The 27,992-nt window shown below is 42.1% G+C and overlaps 1 protein-coding gene across 2 annotated transcripts; it reads left to right on the forward strand.

The window, feature by feature from the left end:
- LOC148018291 (thioredoxin domain-containing protein 9 homolog) lies at positions 1–26,123 on the forward strand. 2 transcript variants are annotated; one of them, XM_087661439.1, is made up of 4 exons: positions 1–188; positions 442–717; positions 820–978; positions 25,733–26,123. In XM_087661439.1, exons 1-4 carry the CDS (start codon positions 165–167, stop codon positions 25,910–25,912), a joined length of 639 nt encoding a protein of 212 aa, XP_087517565.1. In that variant the 5' UTR covers positions 1–164; the 3' UTR covers positions 25,913–26,123. The 2 variants fall into 2 exon arrangements, with proteins under 2 accessions (XP_087517565.1, XP_087517564.1); XM_087661438.1 differs by having other exon boundaries at positions 2–298.
- Positions 26,124–27,992: the final 1,869 nt, after the last annotated feature.

The following is a 27,992-nucleotide window of genomic DNA, read 5'->3' on the forward strand; positions in this document are numbered from 1 at the left end:
TCACAAGGACACTTTCATCTCACAAAGGGACCAGGCATATTTTAATCCACCTTTTTGCAAACTCGTGATCGCTTTGTTCCTGGCGAGTTGCAGTTTCGAATTCTTCATTTTTCCCACCCTCCCTACCGAGGCTTCTCCTCAGATCTGCATGCGCGGCAGCGGCCATGGATACTCCCGCAATCCAGCAGGTATGCCCCAGTACATCGTGGACGAGACGCATTCTCATAAGACGTTAGGCAACGATAAGGCAGCAAACCTCTTGCCGATGCGTCCTTCGAAAGATTCGTACAGGATCAAGGCAAACTTTGAGTCCCTGAAGATGTTTGGGATCAGAATTAGCACCCATGCATCTGTCTTCTAGGAAAAATGCCTGCCATTTTTGTGTATCTATGACGATTGCAGCACACTGTATATATGCGATAATTGCACTTCTGGATGCAGGTTTTAGAGAAACAGGTGCTTACGGTAGTTCAAGTGGTGGAAGAGAAGCTTGATGATGAAATTGCCAAACTGGAAAACCTGGACCAAGATGACCTTGAGGAGTTGAGAGAGAGGCGCTTGCAGCAGATGAAGAAAATGGCAGCGCGGAGGCAGCATTGGATTTCTCTTGGACATGGAGAATATCAGGAGATAATGTCTGAGAAGGATTTTTTTGCTGTTGCCAAAAATAGTGAGCGGGTTGTGTGCCATTTTTACCGTGAAAACTGGCCTTGCAAGGTCCGTTTTTCTGACTACACGTCCTTTTTATACTTTTGGTTTTATTGACTTGCAAACACCTTTTTTCTGAACTTACGTACCTTTTTGTATTGTGTTCCACAGGTCATGGATAAACATCTGAGTTTACTCGCCAAGCAACATCTTGAGACAAGATTTGTGAAAATTCATGCAGAGAAATGTCCCTTTTTAACAGAAAGACTGAAGATTGTTGTTCTTCCAACATTGGCTTTGATCAAGAACACAAAAGTTGATGATTATGTGGTATGCGCATCATACTGGGTCGGAATGTGTAGTCATATTCCTGAATCATACATGAAAGTGACGTGAGCTCTTCATATGGATTTTTGAACAGTAACTTGATTCTTTTATGGGATAGTGAAATAAAACAAGTTGCTATGGTAGGAGAAAGCTCAGACTGATTTTCTAGCTGCATAAATCTTATTGTCTTTGCAGATGGAGATAGGATAAGAGATTTGTCTTCTTCAGCTGTAAGGATTCATGTCTCTCAATGGAGCCAATGGGGTGGGGTTCTCATTCCAAGATAGAATAACTTGCTAGTGGGGCAAAGTCACTTTATGGGTATTCTCTTTAGAGTTAGTCATATTGAATGCTCCATGGTTGAGCATTTCGGTAAGTCATGCTTTGAGGCTGTTACACACCTAAATTTGGGAAACTTTAGGCTTTGGATTTTGGAAGACAGCATTAGTGAATGCCTTGATGTCCAAAGGTGTTCTTATGGAGGCTTATAGCAAGAGGATTACGGGAGTAGTAGTGCAAAGTGAAGATTAGTCATGGGCACCTCGTATTATGTACGACTTACACATTTCTAGAGGCTCATTGGAAGAGCATTAGCTTTTGTCTAATTTCCTTTTGTTGATGGTCTTGATGCCATATATGGTTGGGAAGTATGTATAAATGGCTAGTGAGGTGGGGCTCCCTTTGTAAGGTAGACAAATCCACTAGTAGGGCCCAATGACTTCATGGTTGCTGCCTTTGGAGTTGGTGATTTCGGATGCTCTATGGTTGAGGGTTTCTTCAAGTTGTCATTGACTACCTTTTGAAGAATCGAATCTCAAGAATTTTAGGCTCTTGATGGTGGAGGACTATGTTTATGAATGCTTCAACTTCAAAGATACAGGGTAAAGTGTTCTTATGGAGGTTTAAGGTAGGGGGGTTACAAATGGGAGATAAGTTACGCAAGGGGTAGATTAGTTGTAGGCACATTTTTTTGTACGACTTGTGTGGAGATTGTTAGCAGTCATGTTATTTCATGTCATTTTTTGTGTCCATCTCTTGCTTGTGAGCCTTCACCAAAGTCTTGCGAGGATGTTTGGAGCTCTATTAGTGTTTATGTTCATTAGTCCTTTGCATGGAGTGTTCATTCTAAACACATTAAATGGAGATTTCAGATCAGTCCATTGCCTTGTTAGATCTGCCCATGGGCTATCCACTTTTTGTCCCGCAGCCCACGTGGCCCTATCTCAGTAGGGGACATCATTTCTTTGCACATTCATGCTACTTGATGGCTGGGCAGCACACTCTAGGCAGGGTGGACATTATTCAAAGCAATTGCCTTCATTTTGGGCACTTTCCTTTGGGCGGGCAGGTTGGCCAGCCATTTATCACATTGGGGCCCACGTGTTCCATTATTAGGCCAATTTTGGCAGCACTCCCAATTTATAGTGTTTCCCTTCATTGTGCTTGTTGACCCACCAAATTTAAGGTGCACATTAACACACGATTATCATGCATTGGTGCATAATTTTACTCCATTAAAATATCCCCAGAAGCATTATTTATGAAAAAGGGCAATACTTTTAGCTACTAGGATAAGTGTCCAAAAATCCCCTATAAAAGGGCATGTGGGCATCTACTCTCAAAGCTCATTAGTGCATACCAGCCATTAGCCATCGCTATCTTTTGCTGCCCATACCTGCATATCAGAAGTGCTGGATGGCTTAAGGAGGTGCTGCCCTGCTGTCCAGCCTGCTACCCAACACCTAGAGGCTGCCACCTTGCCTTGGAAGACATCACGACCATTGGGAGGATTGTGTTTGCTGCCTCAATCTGTTGCCATCATTTGATATCTGCTGCTAGTTGCACCATCTCTACAACCTGCTGTGGCCTGTACTTTTCATCAGCGTACCCACATTTTCTGCAGCTGGTCACATATCCATTGTTTGTTGCCAGTTTGACTGCTGTTTTTCAATGATATATTATGTTTTGCTGCCCGGAGTTGTCATTGACATTCTTGATTAGGACTATATTTCACTTCCTTTATTATTGCTCACATCATCATTATCTTGGTGGACTATTGCTCTTGCGTTTTAGGATTAGACTCGAGTATGACACTCTTGAAGTTGTTCTCAAAGTCTCCCATAAATACCACTTTTAATGCACACCTACCCTAGTCTTTGAGACACGGAGGCACAAGGCCCCATTGCGTAATTTACATTCCTATACACTCTTTGTGAAGCATTCATGAAATTGTGTTCATCTTGTTGTTGTATTGTTTGCATCTCTTTGTGCTTACCCTATCATTTCTTTACATGGAATCAAAGTTGGGTACGCTTGATTGACACTTAAGAGTCATGGGCAAGAAAGCTGGGCATACAAGAGTGTGCAAGAATACCTTTTGAGATGTCTTAGCCATCTTCACTAAAAGAGTCCCTCTTAGAGCTTATCCTTCAATGCTGATCTCCCCTCGCTATGGGTTTGATGGAGTGGTATTTTGACCGTCCTTCGAGAAACAAAAGGGGATATCTCAAAGAGAAAGATTACTATTCTCTCTCTCGAGAGGGGTATTGTGAAATCTTGGTTGGAGGAAACAAAGGTAGTAAGAAGAGATAAGGCCTAATAATCTTGGGGACATCAGAGTTGCAATAGTGGAGTCTCCTTGAAGTTGTCTTAAAATAGGGTTGTAGCATGGAATACCTTGCATAATGCTAGCCTTGAAAGGAACCATGTTTCAAGGCTCTTTGAGACAAGGCCCTAGTTTGCTTCTCAGATAGTTCTAAAATAGCCTTTGTTCTAAAATAGCCTTTGTCATGAGGACATGTATTTTTGAAACCTCACTTAACATGTGGATTAATTTTTAATCACATGATTAAGTAAATGATGCACATGTGAGATGCAATTGGGGTTAAAGTAAATTTGCGAGCTCGGGACCCAAAGAAATCACGGGATGTCAAAGGCAAAAGTTGCTATTGAGGGCTAAAATGATGAACGGGTTGTCTCTTACCCATCCAACCTCCAATCCTCACTAAGAGAACTAAAGAGGGGCACCACCTAGCCAAAGGGAGGATGGGCTAGGACATCCCTTTTCTCAAAGAGAATCAAGAGAACCAAGACACAAATTTACAAGAAAATATATGTACTAGACACCATATTAGAATATGAGAGAGAGAGATGAGAGGAGAGGAAGACAAGAGGAGAAGAGGTAGAGGAAGCTTGTCATTATGATACATGGAATGAGAAGATGAGAAGAGAGGGAGATAATAGGAGAAGAGGTAGAGGAAGCTTGCCATTAGACTACATAATAAAAGAACTTACTCATAGCTTACCTCAAAGAGATGAGGGTATTCTAGAGTGCTCTCATGGGCTTGTCATTGTCCTTTCTTCCCCCTCTTCATTCTCCATGGGCTCTTTATATAGCCTCCATGAGGGATTAGATTAAGCTAATCTTCTTGATTAATATAATCCTAGATGATGTATGGCATCTTTGAAAATATGGAGAATAGTGGATGGGACAAGTCTCCATCTTGGTCATCATGCAAGAAACCAAGGGTGGTGGTAGACAAAATAGAGAAATGGAGCTAGATTACAAGAGGTGGGTGTCCAAAGCACATTATTATAATATATTTACAAGAAGGATAGAGTGGAAAGTTGGTGTGGTGAAAGAGAGAAGCAAATTGTATATAGCCAGCAGTCTGCGCCTTCGTAACTTCAAATCCGTGAGGAATTTGAAAACAGTTTCTTCTGCAACTTTGTAGACCAAGTCGAAACCGATCGGGCAATGCGGGAATTTTCTTGAAATTCACTTTTTCTTGGGAGTTATTGAGATGATAAAAAACGGCTTCCAAAAGCTGCTTTGACTTTAGTCCCCCATATATATATAAATAAATACATATAAGCATGTGACAGAAGGGGTCCATGCTTGTAAGCTTTTGTGTAAGATCCAAATGACACCATGATGTGGATATTGACTTGTGTGCTAGGGTGAGGTGTCCTCTAATGATGGTGATAGATTCCAAATCTTTTAGTGATGCAAGCGGAGCCCATGTGTAGTTGGAGGCTAGTCCTTTGAAAAATCTATGCATTCACTCAACTCCTAGGTGTAATCCATTTTCATCTTCACTAAGATAACCATCCCTTTTACCCTTTACATTGACATGCCTCCTAAGAACTTGTTCCCCCTATTTGCTAGAGTTATCATAATCGAGAAGCAATGTAGCATACCTAGTGCTTGAAGATAAACCCAAAGTGATATGGTAAGCTCTTGATAGGGGTTTTGGCCAAATTTTGTGGTAGTAATCCGGGTTGTAAAAAACCCGGATCATTAGCCCTCCCCTTAGGCTAGAGGCATTCATGCCTCTAGCTTGCTAATGATGGTCCAATAGAGCAAGGTGGACTGCACCCCCTCATTTGTGGCTCTTTATTGAATGACTGCTCCAAAGTGTTCATATTTCTTTGAAAATAAGGCTTCAATCGCCATCCATTTACCCTTGTCTTGTGAACCTTTCTATCCATGTCACCTAGCTTATAGCTGCCATTTGGATATCTCCTTATAACCATGAATGGCCCTTCCCACTTGAACACAAGTTTAGCATCCTTTCTGTTATCAAAGCGGTTATCATAGCGTAGCACAAGTGATCCTTCCCTTATGTGTTTGCTAGCCAGCTTCTTATTAAATGTCTTCCTCCTCTCTTCAGCCTGCATGGAATAGTGTTGGACTGCTGCTTCTCTGTCTAACTCCAGCCTCTCTAGATCCAAGATCCTTTCCTCTAACTTCTTATCTTGATTTTTCTCTTGACTGGCTATTAAAACACGCAAACTGGCCAGTTTCACCTCTATAGGAAGCAAAGCCTCTTGGCCATAGACGAGGTGAAATGGAGTATAGCCAAGTGAGGTTCTGAATGAAGTCCTGTAGGCCCAAAGAGCTGCACTCAATTTTTTATCCCAGTTCTTGGGGTGCATGTGTACTTGCTTGATAATTATATTACAAATCAGCCCATTCACTTTTTCAACCAAACCATTACACTGTGGGTAGTAGGGAGTAGAGTGCCTATACTTGATTTTTAGCCTTTCCTTGATTTTTAGCCTTTCCATTAGCTCCCCCACTAGATTCGCCCTAAAACCAGGATCCCGGTCAGAGATAATTTCCAAAGGTGTTCCAAACCTACAACAAATATTTTCAAACACAAATTTTCCCACTTCTTGGGCTGTGATCCTACTAGTTACTGAAGCCTCTGTCCACCTCGTCATGTAGTCCACACCCATTATGATGTATTCCTTGCTAGACTGAGTTCGTGGGAGTGACTCTATTGCATCAATCCCCCATTTCTCAAATGTGCCATATGTAGTTATGGGATTTTGTTTCTCATGCACTAGCTTCCTTGGTCTGGTCTTTTGGCAAGCCTTTTGGCAATCATCATAAGTGTAGCACCAATGTTGCACATCTCGATGTAGACTAGGCCACACAAAACCGGCTTGGAGAATCTTCTTGCTGGTTATTTCTTGAGCAAAATGTCCGCCACAAACCCCCTCATGGCAACTCTTAATCACATCCATAATCTCCTTTGCTGTTGGCACCCTTCTAAGCATTGCATCCTTTGCTTTGCAATACAACACATCATTTATCAAGCGGTATTTAGTGGCCTTAGTAGCCAGCCACCTTTTCTCACTCTTACTCATATGTGTAGGTGCCTCACCATGCTCAAGAAAATAAAGCACATCTTGTAGTTGAAACTTACCCTGAAACAAGGGAAGCTTTATTGCAATGATGCCCACCATTATCTCTTTCAATTTTTCAGCTGCTAGAGCATCTGCGTTGCCATTTGTGCGCCTTGGCACAAAATAGATTTGGGCTTTCTGTAGCTTTCTCATGAGAGTTTTAGCTTCTCTCATTTTCACTGCTAAGTTATCATTTTTACAAGCCCAGATTCCTTTCATTTGCTTAACAATTAGCATAGAATCCCCAAAAACATTAAGTCGAGTGACACCATGTGAAAGACACCACCTCAAACCTAAAAGCAAGGCTTGATATTTTGCCTCATTATTAGAATGGACATCCTCCAAGCTGATACCTTCTCCATAAAGTTTGTCACCTTCGGGACTGAACACCACTATTCCTGTTGCCGCTTTGTCTTTAATACGCTTGTAGTTCCCGTCGAAGTAGAGAGCATGGGCATTCTCCACCCGTGGCGGCTCCTCAAGAGGAGGTGTCTTCTCTTTTACCTTTCCCTTCTCCTTTTCCTTCTTTTGATGGCATCTATGGGTCAACAAATCAGCTAGGTAAGCTCCAGTAGAATCCTCCACCTTGAAGGTGTAGTCAAACTCTTGGAGTTGTATCATCCACTTAGCAATTCTGGCTGAAACATCCATGTGTTGTAAGGCATAGGGAAAATGCTCTTCTGTCGTGATCACTGTGAACGACCTAGGGAGAAGATAAGGACGAAACTTTCTTACAGCAAACATTAGAGACAAAATCATCACCTTGACCATTTTGTACCCTCGTTCTGATGCTGTCATTACTCTGCTAGAAAAGTAAACCGGTCTCATTAGGCCAGTTTTAGTATCCTTTTGTATTAGTGCTGCCCCTAGAGCATCTTCCTCAAAACTCGGATTGACAAAAAACTCCTGATCCCAACAAGACTGTAAAATTAGAAGAAGGGTGCTAAGAGTCTTCTTCACCTCGTGAAAGCACCTTTCGCTTTCATCACTCCACAGGAGCTCCTCAGAGTGGGTTAACTGTTGCAGTGGAAATATTAATTGGGAGAGGAGATGAATGAACCGCCCCATATATCGCAGCTTCTGAATGAAAGAGGTTAGTTGCTTCATAGAAGATGGTGATGGCACTGCCAATAGGGCCTTAACTTTGTTTGAATCTGCCTCAATGCCCCTCTCACTTACGATATGCCCTAACAAAGTTACATTGCTTTCGCCAATGCGACACTTCTCATGGTTTAATTGCCTTCCCATTTGTGCAAGGCGGTTGAAAGCTTCATCCACCTTTCCTAGATGTAGAGCCTTAGAACTATAAATACAAAAATCATCAATAAAGACCCTGATGGATTTCCCAAAATATGGTTGGAAGACATAATTCATGAATCGCTGGAAGGTAGCTGGGGTATTTGTTAATCCAAATGGCATTACTTTGTAAGCAAAACAACCCCAAGGTGTAATGAAGGCGGTCTTCTGTTGATCCTCCTCAGCTATTCGGATCTGGAAATAACCCGAATACCCATCACAAACAGTGTATCTCTCATGCCCGGCCACCTCGTTGAGTATTTCATCCTGAAAGGGAAGAGGAAAGTGATCTCTCTTTGTTGCAGCATTTAGCGGCTTGTAATCCACACAAATCCTCCATTTTCCATTCTTCTTAGGTATCACCACTACAAGTGAAACCCACTCTGAGTCCCCTATTGGATAGATGAAGCCTGCCTTTAAAAGTCGTTGCACCTCAGTGAGTAGAGCGTTTTGTTGAACTACTCCCAATCGTCGTAGTCGTTGCATCACTGGCCGTGCTCCCTCTTTTAGATTAATGTGATGTTGTACTGCTGTCACACCTGTGATGTGTTCATAATCAGAAATAAAAAGTGCAGTGTTTTATCACCACTTCCATGTAGGCTGCCTTCTCCTCAACTGATAGATCCTTAGCCAACATTTTTTCTAATCCCTCCTTCTCGACCTTTGGAAGCTGCTGCGGAATTTCACTACTAGAAGGCCCTTTAAATGTAATCCCCATCACTTCTAGAGAGCTTTCTTCCTCCTCATTAAAAGACTCTCCCTTTGTCATAGATGACCAATCCTCGCTGGAACTCCATTCATCAGCGGTGGTCTCTAACAGAAGATCCTCCTGTCGGCCTTCCTTCATGTTGTAGATAGTGCTCTTTCATTTTTTCTGCAGCCCCTTTTGTGGCCTTAGCTCTAAAGCCCCTGTCTCCCAATCTTGTCTGGCTTTCATTCCCATTAGCCATGGTCGCCCGAGAATGAGCGGATAGCTGTCCCCCTTCACTGGCATCACATACATGTTAAGCTCCAATTGCACTCCACATACCTTTACCTTGACTTTCTTTATAACTCCCAAACAATTTACTACTACATTGTTAGCCATTTTGGCCCCAAATTTAGTAGTTTCATTTATCTCTAATTTCAAACGATGCATCAACTTTTCCGTACATGACACAAATCTCTGTACCTTTATCCACATATGTCTTTGATACTCTTTGCCCATTGATTTCGGTTTCCACTAGAGGCACAATATCTTTCATCTTTTTAGTCTGGATTGCATTCAAATGTCTATTCTTCATGGATCTAATGCTTACCATCTTTGACCATTGTCGTCGCACTGTTGGAGATAGATGTAGTAATTGTGGCCATGAAATTTTTGGCCCTTGATCCCTCACATCAGCAAGCAAATCATAAGCTCTAGTACCTTTACCCATGGAAAAATCATCTGGCTCAATGTGTCGGCGTGAGCGAGCCCTCCTCTTTTTACTATTGCGTGTCTTTGGAGCCATTGATGACTCTGTCTCCTCTTTCATATTTTCAACCTTCTTTGGTGGTGTAGGCTCCATTCTCTCAATTCTACGGCCTTTCTTCACCGGCATTGCTTTAACCTCTACTACTTTGGCCTTTCCTTTGACATCACTCTCATCTAAACTAATTATCCTAACATCATGATTCTTTGGCGGTTGGACAGGCAAGGGCGACACCTCTGTAAGTGGTCGAGGATGCTGAAGAACTTGAACCGGCGGTGGAGGCTCTAGAGTTGGTGGAACAAACCTTTCCCTAGGTGGTGCCACTTGTTGTCCCCTCCTTAGTTGGAACCCATTTTCTGGAAAGCGCCTAGGATGAGAGCAAAAGTACATACCATGGCCAGTCTCCCCACAATTATAGCAAACATACTTTCTTTCTTGTCTCCTTGGACCTCGATTGCCTTCATTTATGAGGGGAGGGGGCCGTGCTCCTTGCACGAAATTTAACGAAAGGCTTTCAAGTTGATTAGTAATGCGTTGTAGGAGCTTTTGCTGTGGCATCTCCGGTTCAGGTGGGGCCTCTGCTATTTCTCTAGGCCTTGGCATAGTTGGTAAAACTTGCATGGGCTCAACTCCCCTCTTCAACTGGGCTTGATACTTCAATTTTCTATCTTTTTCCCTGGCATAAGTGACTGATTCTTCATAGGATGTGGGAAACTTTCCTTTGACCTTCTCCCTTAATAGAGGATGAAGTCCGGCTAGAAAACAATCTTTCTTAAGGCAATCAGGTACTCTTTCTTCCTCGGCTAAGGAGGTTGTCCATTTATCCCACAATTTTATAAACATGCATTCATAGGCTTGGTACTCCCCTGCTATGGTTTGACAAAGATCTAAGAGCTGTCTCCAAATATCTTCAGGTGGCTCTATATCTTGGTATTTGTGCATGAATGCGGTTTTGAGATTCTCTCAATTACCCCTTGTAGTCTCCGGGAGAGCTTGATACCACACTCGAGCATCACCCTTTAGAACTAAAGAGAAGGCCCGTACTTTGGTTGCTTCATCATCTCGGCCTGTGACTAGAAAGGCCATTTCTAAGTCATCCAAACAGTCTAGAGCTTTCTCCTCTTTGTGTCCAAAAAAACTTGGAAATGTCATGTTGCCTTAGTAGAGTATGAAGATGAACATGTCTAGACTTAAGTTGTATTTTATGAGGGGAAGGATGAATGGGTTTACACATGCATTGATTTCAGCAAGACGTCTAGGCCCCAGTATGCTTCTAATAATGCCTTGGAATCTAAGCTTTGTGCTGGCTACAATATGCACAGTTTGCATATCAAGTGGACGGATAGGTCCATACAACTCGTGATGATTTATGAGAAACTATTATAATAAGATAAAGACATGTACATTGAAGGATGCATTGTAGTCTAGCATTGGGAAGATTATAGGTTCTGGTGATACAAGAATCTCCCTTAATCTTTCAGTCCCAAAGTACATGATAAGACGCTGCTGGAAGAAAATCTTTCTACTGAATCATACATTAACTCGGATGTTTTGTACAGAGTGAAAGGTGTAGAAATTCGGGCCATTATTATTATTCATGATTGGAGACTACTTAAGGGAGTAGAGGGAATGCACTTTCTTGAATTATGAAGGATTTTCCCCAGTGTTTCTTTTTGGAATCCACCAACTTTGCTATACAGAGAATTTGCTCACTAGTGATTGTTTTTGCCTTAGTATGTCCATCCTTAGCGACATATATTTCATAAGGTGTGATGGTTACCTTTTCAACCACACCTAACCTTCGAGCTAACAACAGTTGAAGGTAGTCTTCATACTTTGCACTTTTACAAAACTCCACACCGTTCATGCATAGTTGTCCTCCTTTGATGTGGATTAGGCCAGAGAGAGAGAGGGATTTGATGATTTGGAGACGAGGACCTCTCGGAAGGGCCTTCACTTTGTTTGCAAAACACTCACCACAATTATGAGAACCTAGCAATTGATGGTAACATGATTTTTTCCGTTGTGAGAGAATGGAATTTCTAAGGTAAACACCTTTTACCCGCATATGTGCCGTCATCCGATAGGCATACTTCCTTTCTTGGGCTTCCTTGGGAGACCATTGTGGGAGTCGTGGAATTTGACTAGCTTCAAAAAAAGTTGGTGAATGCGTTGGAGAAGAGCCACTTGGGGCACTTGTTGTAGAGGATGTACCACCATGTATTGTATCGTCCCACATAAGAAGGTAGAGAATTGTGGTTGAGAATGTCCTCAGCGGGGGCACAAAAAATGAGGGCTGAAATGATGAACGGGTTGCCTCTTACCCATCCAACCTCCAACCCTCACTAAGAGAACTAAAGAGGGGCACCACCTAGCCAAAGGGAGGATGGGCTAGGACATCCCTTTTCTCAAAGAGAATCAAGAGAACCAAGACAAATTTACAAGAGAGAATATATGTACTAGACACCATATTAGAATATGAGAGAGAGAGATGAGAGGAGAGGAAGACAAGAGGAGAAGAGGTAGAGGAAACTTGTCATTATGATACATGGAATGAGAAGATGAGAAGAGAGGGAGATAATAGGAGAAGAGGTAGAGGAAGCTTGCCATTATACTACATAATAAAAGAACTTACTCATAGCTTATCTCAAAGAGATGAGGGTATTCTAGAGTGCTCTCATAGGCTTGTCATTGTCTTTTCTTCCCCCTCTTCATTCTCCATGGGCTCTTTATATAGCTTCCATGAGGGATTAGATTAAGCTAATCTTCTTGATTAACATAATCCTAGATGATGTATGGCATCTTTAAAAATATGGAGAATAGTGGATGGGACAAGTCTCCATCTTGGTCATCATGCAAGAAGCCAAGGGTGGTGGTAGATAAAATAGAGAAATTGAGCTAGATTACAAGAGGTGGGTGCCCAAAGCACATTATTATAATATATTTACAAGAAGGATAGAGTGGAAAGTTGGTGTGGTGAAAGAGAGCAGCAAATTGCATGTAGCCAACAGTCTGTGCCTTCGTAACTTCAAATCCGTGAGGAATTTGAAAACAGTTTCTTCTGTAACTTTGTAGACCAGGTCGAAACCGATCAAGCAACGTAGGAATTTTCTTGAAATTCACTTTTTCTTGGAAGTTATTGAGATGATAAAAAACGGCTTCCAAAAGCTGCTTTGACTTTAGTTCCCCATATATATATAAATACATATAAGCATGTGACAGAAGGGGTCCATGCTTGTAAGCTTTTGTGTAAGATCCAAATGACACCATGATGTGGATATTGACTTGTGTGCTAGGGTGAGGTGTCCTCTAATGATGGTGATAGATTCCAAATCTTTGTGATGTAAGCGGAGCCCATGTGTAGTTGGAGGCTAGTCCTTAGAAAAATCTATGCACTCACTCAACTCCTAGGTGTAATCCATTTTCATCTTCACTAAGATAACCATCCCTTTTACCCTTTACATTGACATGCCTCCTAAGAACTTGTTCCCTCCATTTCCTAGAGTTATCATAATCGAGAAGCAATGTAGCATACCTCGTGCTTGAAGAGTAAACCCAAAGTGATATGGTAAGCTCTTGATAGGGGTTTTGGCCAAATTTTGTGGTAGTAATCCGGGTTATAAAAAACCCGGATCACTATAAGTTATGTTGCACTAGTACTTGGTAGTATCTGGTGCCAGTTGTTGGCCTAGGTCATCCATTTGGCCATAAGTGTCAGTTGGTGACACTAGAGAAGTGGCGTTTAATGGTACCTAATGTCAATCTGATGGTCAAAGATAGCGCGGAGACACTCGGGAATGGAAGTTGTTAGATATGATCAATGCCTCATCCTCATTAGGTGCCACCAATGATCCATGGTGCTCAAAGTTGTAAGGCCTCCATTATGAGAAGCCAAATGTGAGCCCAGACATTGGTTGAGTCCTGACTTGTATATCAGATGAGGTCTATGTGACCGGATGGCAAAAAGTTGGCCGTTGTGGGTCTAATCTTTGGGTTAGACGGAGTGGTTAAGGTGGTAGCAACTTGAGGCGCATTGCATCGAGTTGCGGGATAAGGGAGTTAAAAGGGGTCCCTATTTTGGGGTTCGGGGACCGCGGAAGTAGCCCTTGGCTGGGAGGTCCCAGAAGGACCAGCGGCCCCCCCGGCGGGGGTCCGGGGCCAACGCCTCCAGCCCGATGGTAAAGGGAATATTTCCTGGCTGACTAGTGGAGGCTCATATGGTAGGTTGGTCAGGCTGACATAACGGCCTTCGCGGGCTATAAAAGCTAAACCCCTTCACAGCCATCTATCATTCATCTTTCACCCAGTCAAAGTTGTTGTTCCAGCTAGCCTTAAGCTCTTTACCTATCTTCTGTCTAGATCGCCATCTAAGCTTCACACAGTGGAAGCGCACGGGTGGACAGAGCCATCTTTGTATCAGTTGTTTGGAGCTAAAGAATTTACTGATTCTCCTCTTATCTGTTGTGTATTCTCTATCTCTTTCTCAGATTCTGTTCGCTACTTCGTGTAATTTTTTACAGAAGTTGCCTAGCCAATTTAATTATTGGCCAGTCAAATTATTTTTCAAGGCACCAAAATAATTATTAGATTAATTTTCAGTATTTAAAGACTGAAAATTAATATTTAATTATGAAAAATTCTGGAAAAACCATTTGGAAAGGCTATCACTTGCCAAAAATCCCCATGCAAGACTGGAAAAACTTCTTTAGAGGTTGGAGAGAGGCATTTCTATAAATTCAGCCTCCAAGAGAGAGGGAGGGGAGGTTGCTAGTTTGATTTGCAGCCATTGGAGGACCTTCTGAGGTAGCCAAGGGCAAAAGAAGACCAATCAACAGCAGAAGACAGTATTTACAGGATGTTGAGGCAGGGCAGCAGCAGTAAATGATTGATTTTTTTTAGTTCTTTGCATCTACATGCTGTTGTGGCATGGCAGTAGTTGCACTTGACTGATTTTCAGCCATTCTTCACGACAAAACTGTGAATTTTCTCTCTCTACAGCTTTTCCTCTCATCTCCCAACTATTTCACAGCCTTGCTTTGAAGATCTCAGCATTTGGATCCTTGGAGGCTGAGAAATTGCAAATTTCTCTGCTGTAACCCCTAATTTACAGTAGAAATTAGGGTTTAGCAGTAGTCTTGGGAAGTGTGCCAGAAATTGGAAGCTCCAAGACTCGGATTCAACAAGGCTAAAGGTGAATTTTAGCTGAATTCAAGTGGAGAACTAGCCAACCATTGAATTTGGGGCATTTCCATCATCTATGAAGTGAGTGAAGGCCAATTGAGTGCTCGAATCAAGGGGCAAAATAGATTGAAGACTTGCTGGTCGCTTTGGACAGCAAGGGGAAGTTGAAATACTGAAAGCGATTGGGAGAATCCCATTGTAAGTCAACTTTTTCTTCAATAAAGCTAAAGAAATATCGAAAGGGGCGCCAAATTTGGGGCCAATTAGGTGTGCATTGTCCAAGATCAGTAGGTAAATTTGTATTTTCAGATTTGAATTTATTGTTTGTTGTTGTAATTAAGTTTTATTTGGGGATTTACCACCCTATCCGAGGAGGAAGGCTGGTTTCAGCCTCAATAGACAAGGCCTTGCTAGCCTTGAAAGGGACCAATCACTATGGAAGGACATGAGGAAGAGAATAAGGATTATGAAGATGATGACAAAAGTGAGAAGGGGGAAAAAGAAGATAGTGATGATGATGGGTTTGTGAAAAATGCCATCTTGGATCCGTCACAAACAAGCATCCTATTGCATTTTACGTCCTCGTTTTGTCGCTTTGTGACACATGCTAAAGTGATGTCACGTTTGTAAGTGATGCGTCCCGTCACAGATTTGTTATAGGAATAGTGACCCAACATCCCAATGGTTAGTTTTTCTTTTCACTTGTGACTATGGCAATGGAGGAGCTCGCGGATATACTAGCCCCTTGGTGAAGGGCTCTCATGACTAACCTTGGGGGAGGTTTAGTGTGTAACCATAAATCTAGCCATGAGGACACAATAACTTTGTATATATACACAATCAAGCAATTGGTCTATCATCAATAGCTAGGAAAACATTCCTTTTCAACCTAGCAATCACTTGAATATCCATAAGAGTGAACCAACTTATCTTGGCTAGGGAAATCATATTTCCCAAACATTCATTCTTTTTATTAAAACATAAATTTGACAACCCAAAAATAATGTCCTTTGAATACTTTGCAAAAGAAGATGCAATCCTTAATATCACAAGCTTATTTTCAGAATGGCTCAACAATTCATTGTACATAAACTATGCATAGCTCTCTTTATCCTAACCTCATGAATAACCTTTTCCTTTTAATAAGTGAGCATTTTTTCGTGCGATAGTCATGGGTAATCTAATACCATTGTGACTTGAACAAAATATATATAAGAAATCTTAAATCAAAAGACAGTTTTCCTTTCTTTTCCATTCAGTCATGTTTAGGATTGTCGAGAGTAAGATTAGGAGTGTAACGAGTATCGGGGGTCCTTTGCGAATCGTGGGCCGATTGTTGCTTGGTTTGTCATCTTGAGTTTCTGATTGCCATAGCACCTCTGCAAGACTCCAAGGATTATGTGTATGGTTTGGCCTTCTGAGTCTCGATCTTGTTAGGAGACCTTCTTGCTTATTACTTTCTGTCTGTCTGTCTGTCTCTCTCTCCCCCTCTATTTCTACCCCTCTCTTCTCCCTTCATCTCTACCTTCTCTTTCTCTCTACCTCTCTTCTCTCTCTATGTCTAACTCTATCTTCCTTTTTTCTCTCTCTACCTATATCTTCTTCTCCTCTATCTTCTCTCTCTCATTCTCTCTCTCTCTCTCTCCTCTTCTCCCCTATCTTCCTTTTCTCTCTCCCTCTCTCTTCTTCTCTACCCTATCTCCTATTCTTTTCTTTCTTCCTACTATCTCCTCTTCTTCTCCTCTTCTCCATGATCTCCTATTTTCTCTTTCTCCTTTTCTCTTCCTTTACTTCTCGCTCTCTGCCTTTTCTCTATAGTACCTCGAAATGGCATTTTGGGGCTGCCGAAACGAACAGGTCATTTCGGACCGGAACAAAAACAACAAACCACCGTTTGGGCATCTTGCGGTCCGTTTTGGGTTGGGTTATCCGAGGGCTGATCGGGTCTGAATCGCGATCCCAGTTAGTGCATACACTCTAGTCTCTAGCTCTCATGACACACTCTAGATCTCGTGGCCCTCCTCCTCCTCTTATTATTATTATTGTTATTATTATTATTTTTATTATTTCCATAATCCATTATCTAAAGGCTAATCATCATATCATGGTGCTAGATTCATATTGGAGACATGTTACTCCAATCAAGGGATACGAGGGCTCCGAGAAATCAAAGAAGTGGCGGTGTAACTATTGTGAATTGGAGAGATTGGGGAGTGTAATGCGTGTGAAAGACCACTTGGCATGCGTTCCCAACAAAGACATTTGGCCTTGTGCAAATGTGTTGGCAGAAGTAACGGTAAGTCTCTATCTTTGGCGTTGAAAGCGTATGGGTGTTGAGCTAGAAGAGGATGAATCCTCTCATTCAACACCACAACGAACTAATGAAGCACAAGTGGGGCAAGGAGAGACTAGTGGGTCTAGTGGCTCTAGTCAAATTAGAAAGTGGCCAATTAAAAAAAAAAGTGCATCTATATTCGTATCGGATCGAAGTACAAAAAGGACCTTGTTGCCATCTTCTAGTGGTGGTGGGCAAAAGGGCTTCTTGCATAGCGTAAGTGTCCATGCAAGACTTCAGAGGCAGGCGATTGTGGAGGCAATTAGAAAACTCACACAGTTATTTATTCGGTGTGCTATCCTTTTCAATGTGGCCACTACACATCAATGAAAGAAGACAATCAGGACAGTGAGCCACATAAGGTGTGAGTGGAAAGGCCCATCTGCAAATGCATTACGTATACGAGAGTTTTGAAAGAAGAAAGCATCCATAGAGGCTCAATTGGAGCCCTTGAAGGAGACATGGGCGAAATATGAATGCACAATATTATGCGATGGATGGTCAGATATGTGTTGAAGGAACGTTTACAATGTTTTGGTGTCTTTATGTAAAGACATCATGTTCATTAAGACCATTGATACCTTTGTCTTAGGTCTTATAATCACAGGAGCTTTTGTTTAGGAGCACATGATGTGATAGGTCATTATGGATGTAGGAGTCCAAAATGTGGTGTATATGGTGAAAGATAATGGAAGCAATTGTATGTCTATGGGACATATGCTTGAGGAGGAGTTTTCTAGCATAGTATAGACTCCATGCGCATCCCATTGTCTTGACTTGCTTATTGAAGATGTTGGGCAAATATCTTGGGTGGATAATATTTTCAAGACGACAACAAGCATGGTAAGATTTTTGAAAAATAGACAATCCGTCACAAGTATGTTTTAAGCCAATAGTGTACTTGAGCTATTGAAGCCCTCTACCACTAGATTTGCTTATATGTTTGTTGTATTGGAGAGGTTAATACGGGTTTGTCCAAATTTGATACGGACCATTGCATGCCAGGAATGACTCACATGGAGTGAGAGAGAGTCTCCAAAGGCTCTTGCTTTTAGGCACAATATTTTAAATGAGAGTTGGTGGGTTGAGACAGAGACATTGGTGAAAAGTCTCACTCCTATTTACACTGTATTGTGCATCATTGATATGGAGGGGAGTACGTTGGGCCTTCTATATGAGTATATGGATAAAATTGACGGGGTTTTGCTTCGCAACAACTTTTTGTCCCAAGACAAGTAAGTTCTTGTTTAACTTTTATACATGTAATTATTTGGTGTTAACGACTCCTTGATGATTGATCATTATTTTAACTTTTAAGTTTTTAACTATTTTATCTATGATCAATCATCCTTCGCTTTGAAGGGTTGATGAGATTCGTGCAGTGTGGAATGCACGATGGGATTGGTTTCATAAACCAATTCATGCTGTCGCATATATCTTGCATCTCCTTTGGCTCAGCGACGAGGAGCAATACACTAGCGAGGAGTTAGAGGAGGGCTTCATGGAGTATATGAGGCACCTCACAGGGGATGATATAAATATGATGAGGAGAGTAGAGGATGATTTGTTGGCATTCTGCAATCATTCTCTTCATTTTGACCGATCCACAGCTGGACTTCGAGACACAGTTTTAGTCTGTTTCTTGGTGGGAGGAATACGGCAATTGTGCTTCTACTTTGGTATATGACTGGTGACTTTTATATTTTGAATCTTGATTATCTAATGTATTATGCAACCTAGGCAATAGGTTTTATAATCTATTGCCCACTCAAATGTTGATTTTGCGGCTTGCATATTAGCAATTGCCAATTACTTAATCTCAATCTCTTAAATTTGAATAGAAATGCATTGCCATTCGGTTTCTCTCACAAGATTGTAGTTCAGGGCCTGTTTGTTAGATAGTCATTTCTTGGATAGTCGGTGGACAGCAGAGTACATCAAGCTCCACATCAGCACAGATGATATGTCGGCAGTATGGCAAGATGCCACGTGGCACTGGACAGTCGGACAACAGTTCTGTTCAGTTGGACTGCACAGTCAGCCAGTTTACTACAGTCGGTTGCATTTAATGCAATCGATCTGGTGCAATTATTTCCTATTTTTTTGGCTATTTAAAGCCAGTTTGTGGCACACTCCAGCATTGATTCACTTCAGATTCTGGTCTTGAGATCTGTTGGATGAGACAGACTGTGCTCGGGTTAACAGAGATTGAGATCATCAAGTCGGAGACATACGTAGATATTTCCTCTGCCCCCGTGTATATTTCTGCACTCTTATACAGCATACTACACTGCAGATTTTCTGCGTTTACACTATCTTCTTTTCTTTCTCTCTCTTCTCTCTGTGTTCACTCTCTCTCAGTCTATGTGCTACGCTTCTGTATCACTGTACTCTGACATGGTATCAGAGCGGTGAAAATGGATTGATTGAGGGTTGAACCTATCTGAAGAGAAGATTTCAGCACGACACAAGGTTGCGTTTCTAGGATTCGAGGGTGACCGGGAGGGCTACGCATTGGATCAAGGCTGAAGCGAGCATGGGCGTGAGGGAAAGGAGTTGAATCGATGAATTTGCTGCAGGTTATTGTTGTTCGAAGGGGAGGAAGGCTGCATTTGAGGCCTTCCATTACAGATTTTACCTTTTCATCGCCTTTGGCTGGTGAAGAAGGTTTGGGCAGCGGAGGAACCAGCCCTAGAAGGTTGTGTTTTCACAGTTAGAGGGGAGCTGATTTTGCATTTATGCAGGCATTACAAGTCAACATGTCTATAGAGATTGGTTTGGAGTTCCAGGCGATCATGGACAGGAAGGTGCTTGTCCTACCGGCTCTTTCATCGGATCAAAAGTTTGATGGTGACAATTACCGCATTTGACGGGTGATGATGTTGGCCATTTTGGAGTCTTATGATTTGGCGGAACTGGTGATGGAGAAGATTAACGGGCCCTCGGTGAGAGATGAGTCCAAATTCTCTTCCAATGCTCGTGCGGAGTTGACTAAGGCCTAGTCTCATTGGGTTAAATTGAATGCCATGATTCGATCATTTCTGTTTTTGTCTTGCACTATAGCCATGATAGCTCACATCGAGCACTTGATGGTGGCTCGAGAGATATGACTAGAGCTTGATCAGATATACAACCGGATGACCCTGATGAAGAGGGTTTCTTTGGAGGTGCAGATGCGGACCTTGTCCGTGAATAAGTCTTCTTCGCTTCGGAAACACATCAATAAGCTTCGGTAGCTTCAGATGCAGATTTAAAATGCGAGGAAGCCTATTTTCTCCGAAGACATGGGGATCATTTTACTATCTCAGTTGCCGCCATGATTCGGTACCTTTTATTCCACTCTTATTGCATCAGGGTGGGAGCTGACTCTTCAGTGGGAAGAGTTGGTTTCTATGGTCTTGGACCAGGAGGAATAGTTAAAGGGACAGAATGCTTCCAAATTGGAGGCTTTGGTTGGTCAAGTCTCTCAGAAGAAAATGAAGGATCAAAAGAAGGAGGACAATAAATTGAAGACGGACAAGCAGAAGGAATCGACTTGTCATATTTGTGGAAAGACCGATCATTGGAAGAAGGATTGCCCCGACAAAGACAAGAAGGACACCGAGAAGAAGGATACGAAGGATTTTGGAGCGGTGGTTGCGTCCTCATTAGTTGCTTTTCTACACTTAGTAGTCATTGAGGACTCTATATCGAAGACTTCTGATGCTGCGATGGCAGCTTCCCAAGCTCATGAGTGGATCGTGGACAGTGGTGCCTCCCGGCACATGATTCCTTCTCTCGTTGTTGTTGCCCATTTGCGACCTTCGCATGGGCAGATTCTCATTGGAGAGAGCTCTTCTGTATCTATTGCTACGTGGGATGAGATGCAGCTTATTCCAGATGGACGTAGTGGTATCCACACTTCTGAGGTGTTGCATGTGCGAGGTTTGGGGTATCATTTACTTTCGGTCCATAAGATTTGTGCTCTTGGCCTCTTGGTGGAGTTTGACAGTGATACTGTTTGAGTCCTTGATCGTGGATCGAGGAAGGTTTTCTCTGTAGGGTATGAGGAGAATGGCGTCTATAAATTGAAGTCTTCTTCAGCTCTTACTTCTCTTTTTCTTACTTCTCACAGACACAGTCCAAGCTATGGCATGCTCGGTTTGGCCACCTGAACTACGAGTACCTTTGAAAGGCGTCGCGAGGGTCGTTTGTCCGAGGATTGCCAGACATAGTGGTGAGCCATCAGCCATGTGTCTCCTGCATTCGTGGGAAACTGTATCGGGATGCGATTTCCAACAAAGCTTCTAGGCGGTCTACTTCACCCATGGAGCTTGTATCTACGGATCTTTGTGGCCCGATGAGGATCGAGTCTTTGAAGGGGAGCTTGTACTTCATGTTGATCGTAGATGACTACAGCAGGATGACTTGGGTATATTTCTTGACTTTGAAGTCAGAGGCTTTCTTTCACTTCACGGATTGGCTTCTCTTTGAAGAGAACCATTCTGGCCGGCGACTGAAGACCTTGCATTCAGACAAGGGAGGTGAATTTATGTCTAATGAGTTTGCTCGTTTTTATGCAGATATGGGCGTTCACCAGGAGTTTGCTAACACCAATACTCCCCAAGAGAATGGCATTTTGGAACGGAAGAACCGAAGTGTGATTGAGATGGCACGCACCATGATGGAGCACCAGTAGACACCTTAGTTTCTGTGGGCCAAGACAGTGACTACCGCAGTTACATCCTCAATGGATCTCCCACTTCGGCCGTTGACAGGATGACACCTTTTGAGACTTACTTTGGGACTAAGCCTGATGTTTCTTATTTCAGGATCTTTGGGTGTAATGCTTATGTGCACATCACGAAGACATAGCGTGACAAGTTCAAGGTTGTTTTCCAATGACAGGTTTTTCTTGGCTATAGCTCCTAGTTCCAAGGTTATCGCCAGTTTGATCCCGTCAAGTGGATGTCTACACAAGCCGCAATGTGTGGTTCGGCCATAGAGGGGGGTGAGGAGCATTCCGTTCTTGGAGATCCAGGGGAGAGTTGGGCTCTCGAGACAGTTTCTTTGGAGCCGAAGTCTTTTGATGGAGATTCTTCTTCTAATTCCGAGTCTTCACTTCCACCGGTCACCCCTGAGGTGACTCCACCGGCGGATATTCTTGAGTCTTCAGCAGATGGAGAGCGACGGGGAGAGGTTCGTCCTCCTCCTTGTTGGGCCCATGACACACTCCAAGACTCAGGGATCGAGGGGGTCCCTAAGGAGTGGGAACTGCAGGATGGACCGCGGAGGTCATGGAGGAACCAGGCACATTCTTCAGAGCTTGTTTGCTCCAACTATTGTTTATTGACCCATGTTATGCAGGATCGAGAGCCCACTTCAATGAAGAAGGCTTTGCAGTCTGATCATTTGCGGAAGGCCATGGAAGTAGAGTTGGAGGCTATTGAGAGGAATGACACTTGGTCTCTTGTGCCTCGTTCCTCTCACAAGAAGGTGATTGGTGTCAAGTGGGTCTTCAAGACCAAGTATCTTAGCGATGGTTCTTTGGACAAGCACAAGGCTCGCCTTGTTGCTAAATGTTTTGCTCAGCGCCCAGGCATTGATTTCCATGATACTTTTTCCCCCACTGCTCGTATGGTGACTATTCGAGCTGTTCTTGCCTTGGTTGGCCATAGGAGATGGCCCGCCTATCAGTTGGATGTGAAGTCGGCCTTTCTGAATGGTGACTTGCAGGAGATCTATGTTGAGCAGCCTCTTGGCTTTGGATCCTCGGATGGGAAAGTTTACAGGTTGAAGAAGGCCTTGTATGGCCTCAAGCAGGCTTTGCGTGCATGGAATGAGAAGATTGACTCGTTTCTTCAGTCAAAGTTGGGTTATCGGCGCTCCAAGATTGATCCGCAGCTTTATATGCACACTTCTGAGGTTGGTCGTGTGTTGTTTGTGTTGTATGTTGATGATTTGATTTTGATAGGGGATCATGCACAGAAGGTCCGAGAGACCAAGACAACTTTACATCAGACATTCGAGATGACAGATTTGGGGCTTTTTCATTTCTTCTTGGGTCACAAGATTTATCAGTCTCAAAGGGGGATTTTCATCTCTCAGCAGAGGTACATTCAGGAGCTCTTGGTGACTTTTGAGATGGAGACTTGTCGGCCCATTGCTATTTCTATGGATCCGAATTGGAAGGCCACTTCACACTCAGATTCTCCTGTGATGGATGCTTCACGCTACTGTCAGTTGATTGGATCCTTGATTTGGCTTCTTAACACTTGTGTTGATCTTTTTTTTGTTGTGGGTCTTTTGGCAGGGTTCATGACTGAACCCAAACAGGTGCATTGGCAGACTGCCCTAAGGATTCTTCGGTATTTGAGGGGAACCTCTGACTTAGGGATTTCTTATCTTGCAGGTACATATGCTTCAGATCTGGTTCTTGCAGGTTGGAGTGACTTGGATTGGGTTGGTGATGTGGACCACCGACGCTCTACTATAGGCTACTGTTTTACCTTGGGTACAGGTGTTATCTCTTGGAGTAGCAAGAAGCAGCCCATGGTAGCCCTTTCTTCTACGGAGGAAGAGTATCGGGCTGCATCTTCCACCACATGTGAGGTTGTGTGGCTTCGGAGATTGTTGGAGGAGCTTGGCTGCCCCCAGACTCGTCCTACTCTTCTATGGTGCGACAATGAGAGTTGCATTGCCTTGGTGGGGAATCGTGTATTCCATGCCCAGACGAAGCACATTGAGATCCAGTATCACTTCATTCGAGAGAAGCTTTTGGATGGGACCATTGATGTAGAGTATTGCAAGACGGAGGATAATCTTGCAGATTTGTTCACGAAGGCGCTTCCCCAGGCTCTTCTTCGGCAGCATTCCAGATCCTTTAGTCTTTTGACCCGTCCAGGATCTGAGAGGGGGTGTTAGACAGTCATTTCCTGGACAGTCAGTGGACAGCAGAGTACAGCAGGCTCCCCGTCAGCACAGAGGACACGTCAGCAGTACAGCAAGATGCCACATGGCATTGGGCAGTCAGACAGCAGTTCTGTCCAGTCGGACTGCATAGTCGGCCAGTTTACTGCAGTCGGCTTTAAATGCAGCCGACCTGGTGCAGTTATTTCCTATTTTTCTGGCTATTTATAGCCAATTTGTGGCACACTCCAGCATCGATTCACTTCAGATTCTGGTCTTGAGATCTGTTGGCTGAGATAGACTGTGCTCGGACTGACGGAGATCAAGGTCATCAAGTCGGAGACATATGCATATATTTCCTTTGCCCTCGTGTATATTTCTTCACTCTTATACAGCATACTACACTGCAGATTTTCTGCGTTTACAGTCTCCTTTTCTCTCTCTCTTCTCTCTGTGTTCACTCTTTCTCAGTCTATGTCCTACGCTTCCGCATCGCTGCACTTTGACATTGCTAAGAGGAACTAGAGCACATGGGCTCTCTTCCACACCAAAAAGAGAAACAAGCTTACAACTACCCAGTTGGAGTGTTTAGTGTTTTGCCATTGCAATTTTCAGCTTCTTGAGAGGACCGCTGCTGTAATATAAGATTTGAGAATTGTTTCTGCCTTTGAGTTCTATTAGCTTTCTCTTGAATTGTGCAAATAGAAACTAGTGTCTTACACAGTAGCACACTTGTTGTAAGGCAAATCATAAAGCTCCCACATAGGATTACCATGTATACTCTAATGCCCTCCATGGCTTTCATCCAATGCTGATGTTCAAGGGTATTTCACTACATGTTGGCTCTTCATTACGTGTTACAGCCAATAATGCAAAGTCCACAAATTGCTTAATTCATGGAGAGGGGCTATGTTACATATAGGTGTGAGCTTTTGCTAATTTGGTAATTTCACATTTTCTTTTCCTTTTCACAAGAGTAGTAGGAGCTAGACCATGAGATCTTTAGGAGCTTGACTTTGGAGCAAATAGGTCTTCACCAATTCAAGTGTGGGCCATGATTGCTTGATGGGATAAAGTTTCCTAATAATTTTCATGTTGTATGGCTTTATGAGAGTCAGTTTTTTGAGGAGATGTCACCTCTATTGCAGGTCTACCAAGGGGCAATAGTCTGGGAATAGTCACAGCTATAGTAGGAAAATGTGATCCACCCCTGGGAAGACAATTTGCAAGACAAGTTCTGATACACATCGAGATAATATCCATGTTATTGGGGATATACAAGTGAAAACATGGTGATCAGCCAAGCAGGATTTGGTAGGACCTGATCAGTCATGTGGATAATGGGATCATGCAGTGTGCCAGACAGCTTGGTTAGACCAACAGTCAGCCAGCTTATTTATAACCTACTCCAATCCAGTTCACATTGAGTTGGTCTAGCCCATAAAAGATGGCACATGCTGTTGTATTATTCTAGAAGTATCTTACATGACGAGACCAAGGCCTTGGTGGTTACTCATGGTAGGTACTCAACCCAGTTTACATCGGGAACATTCTAGATTGTAAAAGACTGCACATGCTATTGTTATTTGTATCATTTCAAAAAGATCTTAGATGAAGAGACATCTACAACACATGTACTCCAGAGCATGTTCTAATATTACACATGTAGGGTCTTGTATGTTCTTTTCAGTTGGGGCCTCCATCTTTTCATTCTTTGTATGAGTTTCAGTTGTATTGAATACTGACAGATGTTATTGAACTTGCTAAATGTTCTGCATGGGTAGCTGATGTGACTTAAAGCTTCACAAGATGTAACGTGTTAGTCTTTGTGTAGCAAGTGTTTTTAACTCCCTGAAACAAAAAATTCTGGACTAATGGGAATATATTTGGGAATTTCAAAATTCAACAGGTAGGATTTGATGAACTCGGTGGAACTGATGAGTTCTCTACAGAGGAGCTGGAGGAAAGGCTGGCAAAGTCCAACATGTTGACTCTGGATGGTGAAACGTCAGTTAACAGACTGGCAGCTAAAAAAAAGAGCAGTGTCAGACAAGGTGGAGCAGCGAACATGGATTCGGACTCAGATTGATACTTTCAATGACTGGATTTATGAGTAGTGGGATTTGTACAATGAAAGGACTGAGGCAAATAGCAGATATGAGATTGAGGTTCTGCATCTGTTCAGCTGCCAGCTAGGCATTCTATTTGTTTAGCCATTATACTAAATTTACAATCAGAGGCCAGGATGGAGTCGATGTAACATTGGATGCTTGCTATTTATTATAGCTCTTGCTTTTTAATGTTCGAGCTCTACAAAGGTGTTATAGTCCCAGTCTATAGCCTTGAATGCTCCCTTCAATAGTGAACTGGTATCCATCAAAAGGTATGGACTCTTTAATGGTATGTTTGTGGAACATTTCATGAAATTTGTTCCTTCAAAAGTTCAGCTCGTTTAGTTGCTTTTTGTCTGATACGCTAATTGAAATCCTTTAACACTTAAAAAGGTACCAAACCAGCTAATTGAATTCCTTCTGTTGATCCTCTGAAAGTTGAACAGAGCAAGCTGAAACCTTTAAAGTCACATGCAGTTTTACATTTGAAAGCATGTTTTAGAGTGGGTTCCTGATTTTTTGGAAAGAGGGGCTAGAAAGACAGGAGGGAACTTCATAATAGGGAAGCCCCAAGGTACAAACAGGTTTGTTGGGTTTCTGCAAAAAATTCATTCCTATAAAATGTTTTCATTCTAAGATGACCCTTAATGACAAAAATAGACGAGAGGCTTGGGTTTGAACTTACTCTCAATATATTTTTGGCAGCCATTACCCATAGTTTGTAAAGTGCTTTTTATAGTTTTTGTCAAGTAGCATTATAAGATATGTCTTTGGGCCTCAAAACATATCAATTATGTAAGTATTCCAAACAAATTTATTGAAGTCTTCATTCTCACAACTTTCAATATTTGTATTTTCACAACTTTGTTATGTGAAGTCATTAATGTTTGATAGTATTAATTGTTTATTGTGGTAGATTGCACACGTTTTGAATGTTGTTACAAAGATTGATGGTCATGAAAGTGGTGGTTTGCGAATGGAGATAGGTGGTTCATAGTTGTTGAGAATGTAAAAAGAGCTATGTCAATATAGATTTACCATAGTATTAGATGTGGTATCACTTAGAAATGTCGATCTTGTCTATATGAAAGTACTTAGTTTTCAATCATTGTAATGAAGGGGACATAGACATTTAATTTTAGTGAGAAAATAATACTTTGGCCACATTGGCATAAGTATAAGATGTAAGACGATTAAAAAAAAATTGATACAAGCAATATAGTGTCTTTTAATCTACAATCTTCTTGCTTATTATCTATGGCTTTTTCTTATTTTTCTTATTTTTCTCTTTTTTTGTCTAGACTCTCTTTCCTATTTCTACAAGTGGTATTAGAGTTGAGGCTTTTGGTCCGTTTGATTTTCTCATTTTTAAATCTATTTTCAAAAATTTATTTCATAAAATCCAATATGGTAGATACAAGAGACACATGACAAGTACTTAACAGGTCATTTATAAGAAACAAAGACCATCTTGGGAGCTCTAATGGGTGTCTTGGAAAAATTTGGTAATATCATGGCAAAATTTCTAGATTATGGATCAATTTTCAATCATTTTGACAAGCATTTTGGAGAAATATGGCTAATTAGGGTTAGAGAAGGAATAAGTTATGACTATTGAAAGTAGGGATTCTCTTTTCTCTTTCTTTGAGCTTCTTGTAGCTTATGGAGTATTCACTAGAGAATTATTCTCTCTCAAACCTTAGCACTTTTAGACAAAAGAATACTTGAAAGAGCTTTTTCACTTCACGGTCAACAAATACAAAATCTTTGGCAAGAGCTAGAAATTTGTTGAAGATAGCCTTGAAAATGTGACATTTTTTGGGTTGATTGTGGTCTTCTCTTTGATTTTTTCTAATAATCAATAAGGTCATTGCTATTAGTCTTTGGAATGCTAATAAATCATTAACATTATGGTCTTTTTCTTCTTTCAACTCTTGCAAACCCTCAGTATGGTAGCCATGAAAGCTTGATTGCAAACTTCAAGTTCTCTTTGATTCTTTGAGGATTCTTCATCATTTTAGCCTTAGGATTAATCCTTGTGAAGATTCTTGGAAGAAA

The sequence above is a fragment of the Lygodium microphyllum genome, chromosome 21 (assembly GCF_053477565.2).
Source record: "Lygodium microphyllum isolate KBCC chromosome 21, Lygodium_microphyllum_v1.1.10, whole genome shotgun sequence".
In the NCBI taxonomy this organism is placed as follows: Eukaryota; Viridiplantae; Streptophyta; class Polypodiopsida; order Schizaeales; family Lygodiaceae; genus Lygodium; species Lygodium microphyllum.

Bases quoted from the DNA above. Each gene is read 5' to 3' on its own strand.
- LOC148018291 (XM_087661438.1), top strand. From the start codon at position 149: ATGCGCGGCAGCGGCCATGGATACTCCCGCAATCCAGCAGGTATGCCC. The intron at 299-441 runs GCAAACTTTGAG...TTCTGGATGCAG, and splicing joins AAGATTCGTACAGGATCAAG to GTTTTAGAGAAACAGGTGCT. The intron at 979-25,732 runs GTATGCGCATCA...AAAATTCAACAG, and splicing joins CAAAAGTTGATGATTATGTG to GTAGGATTTGATGAACTCGG.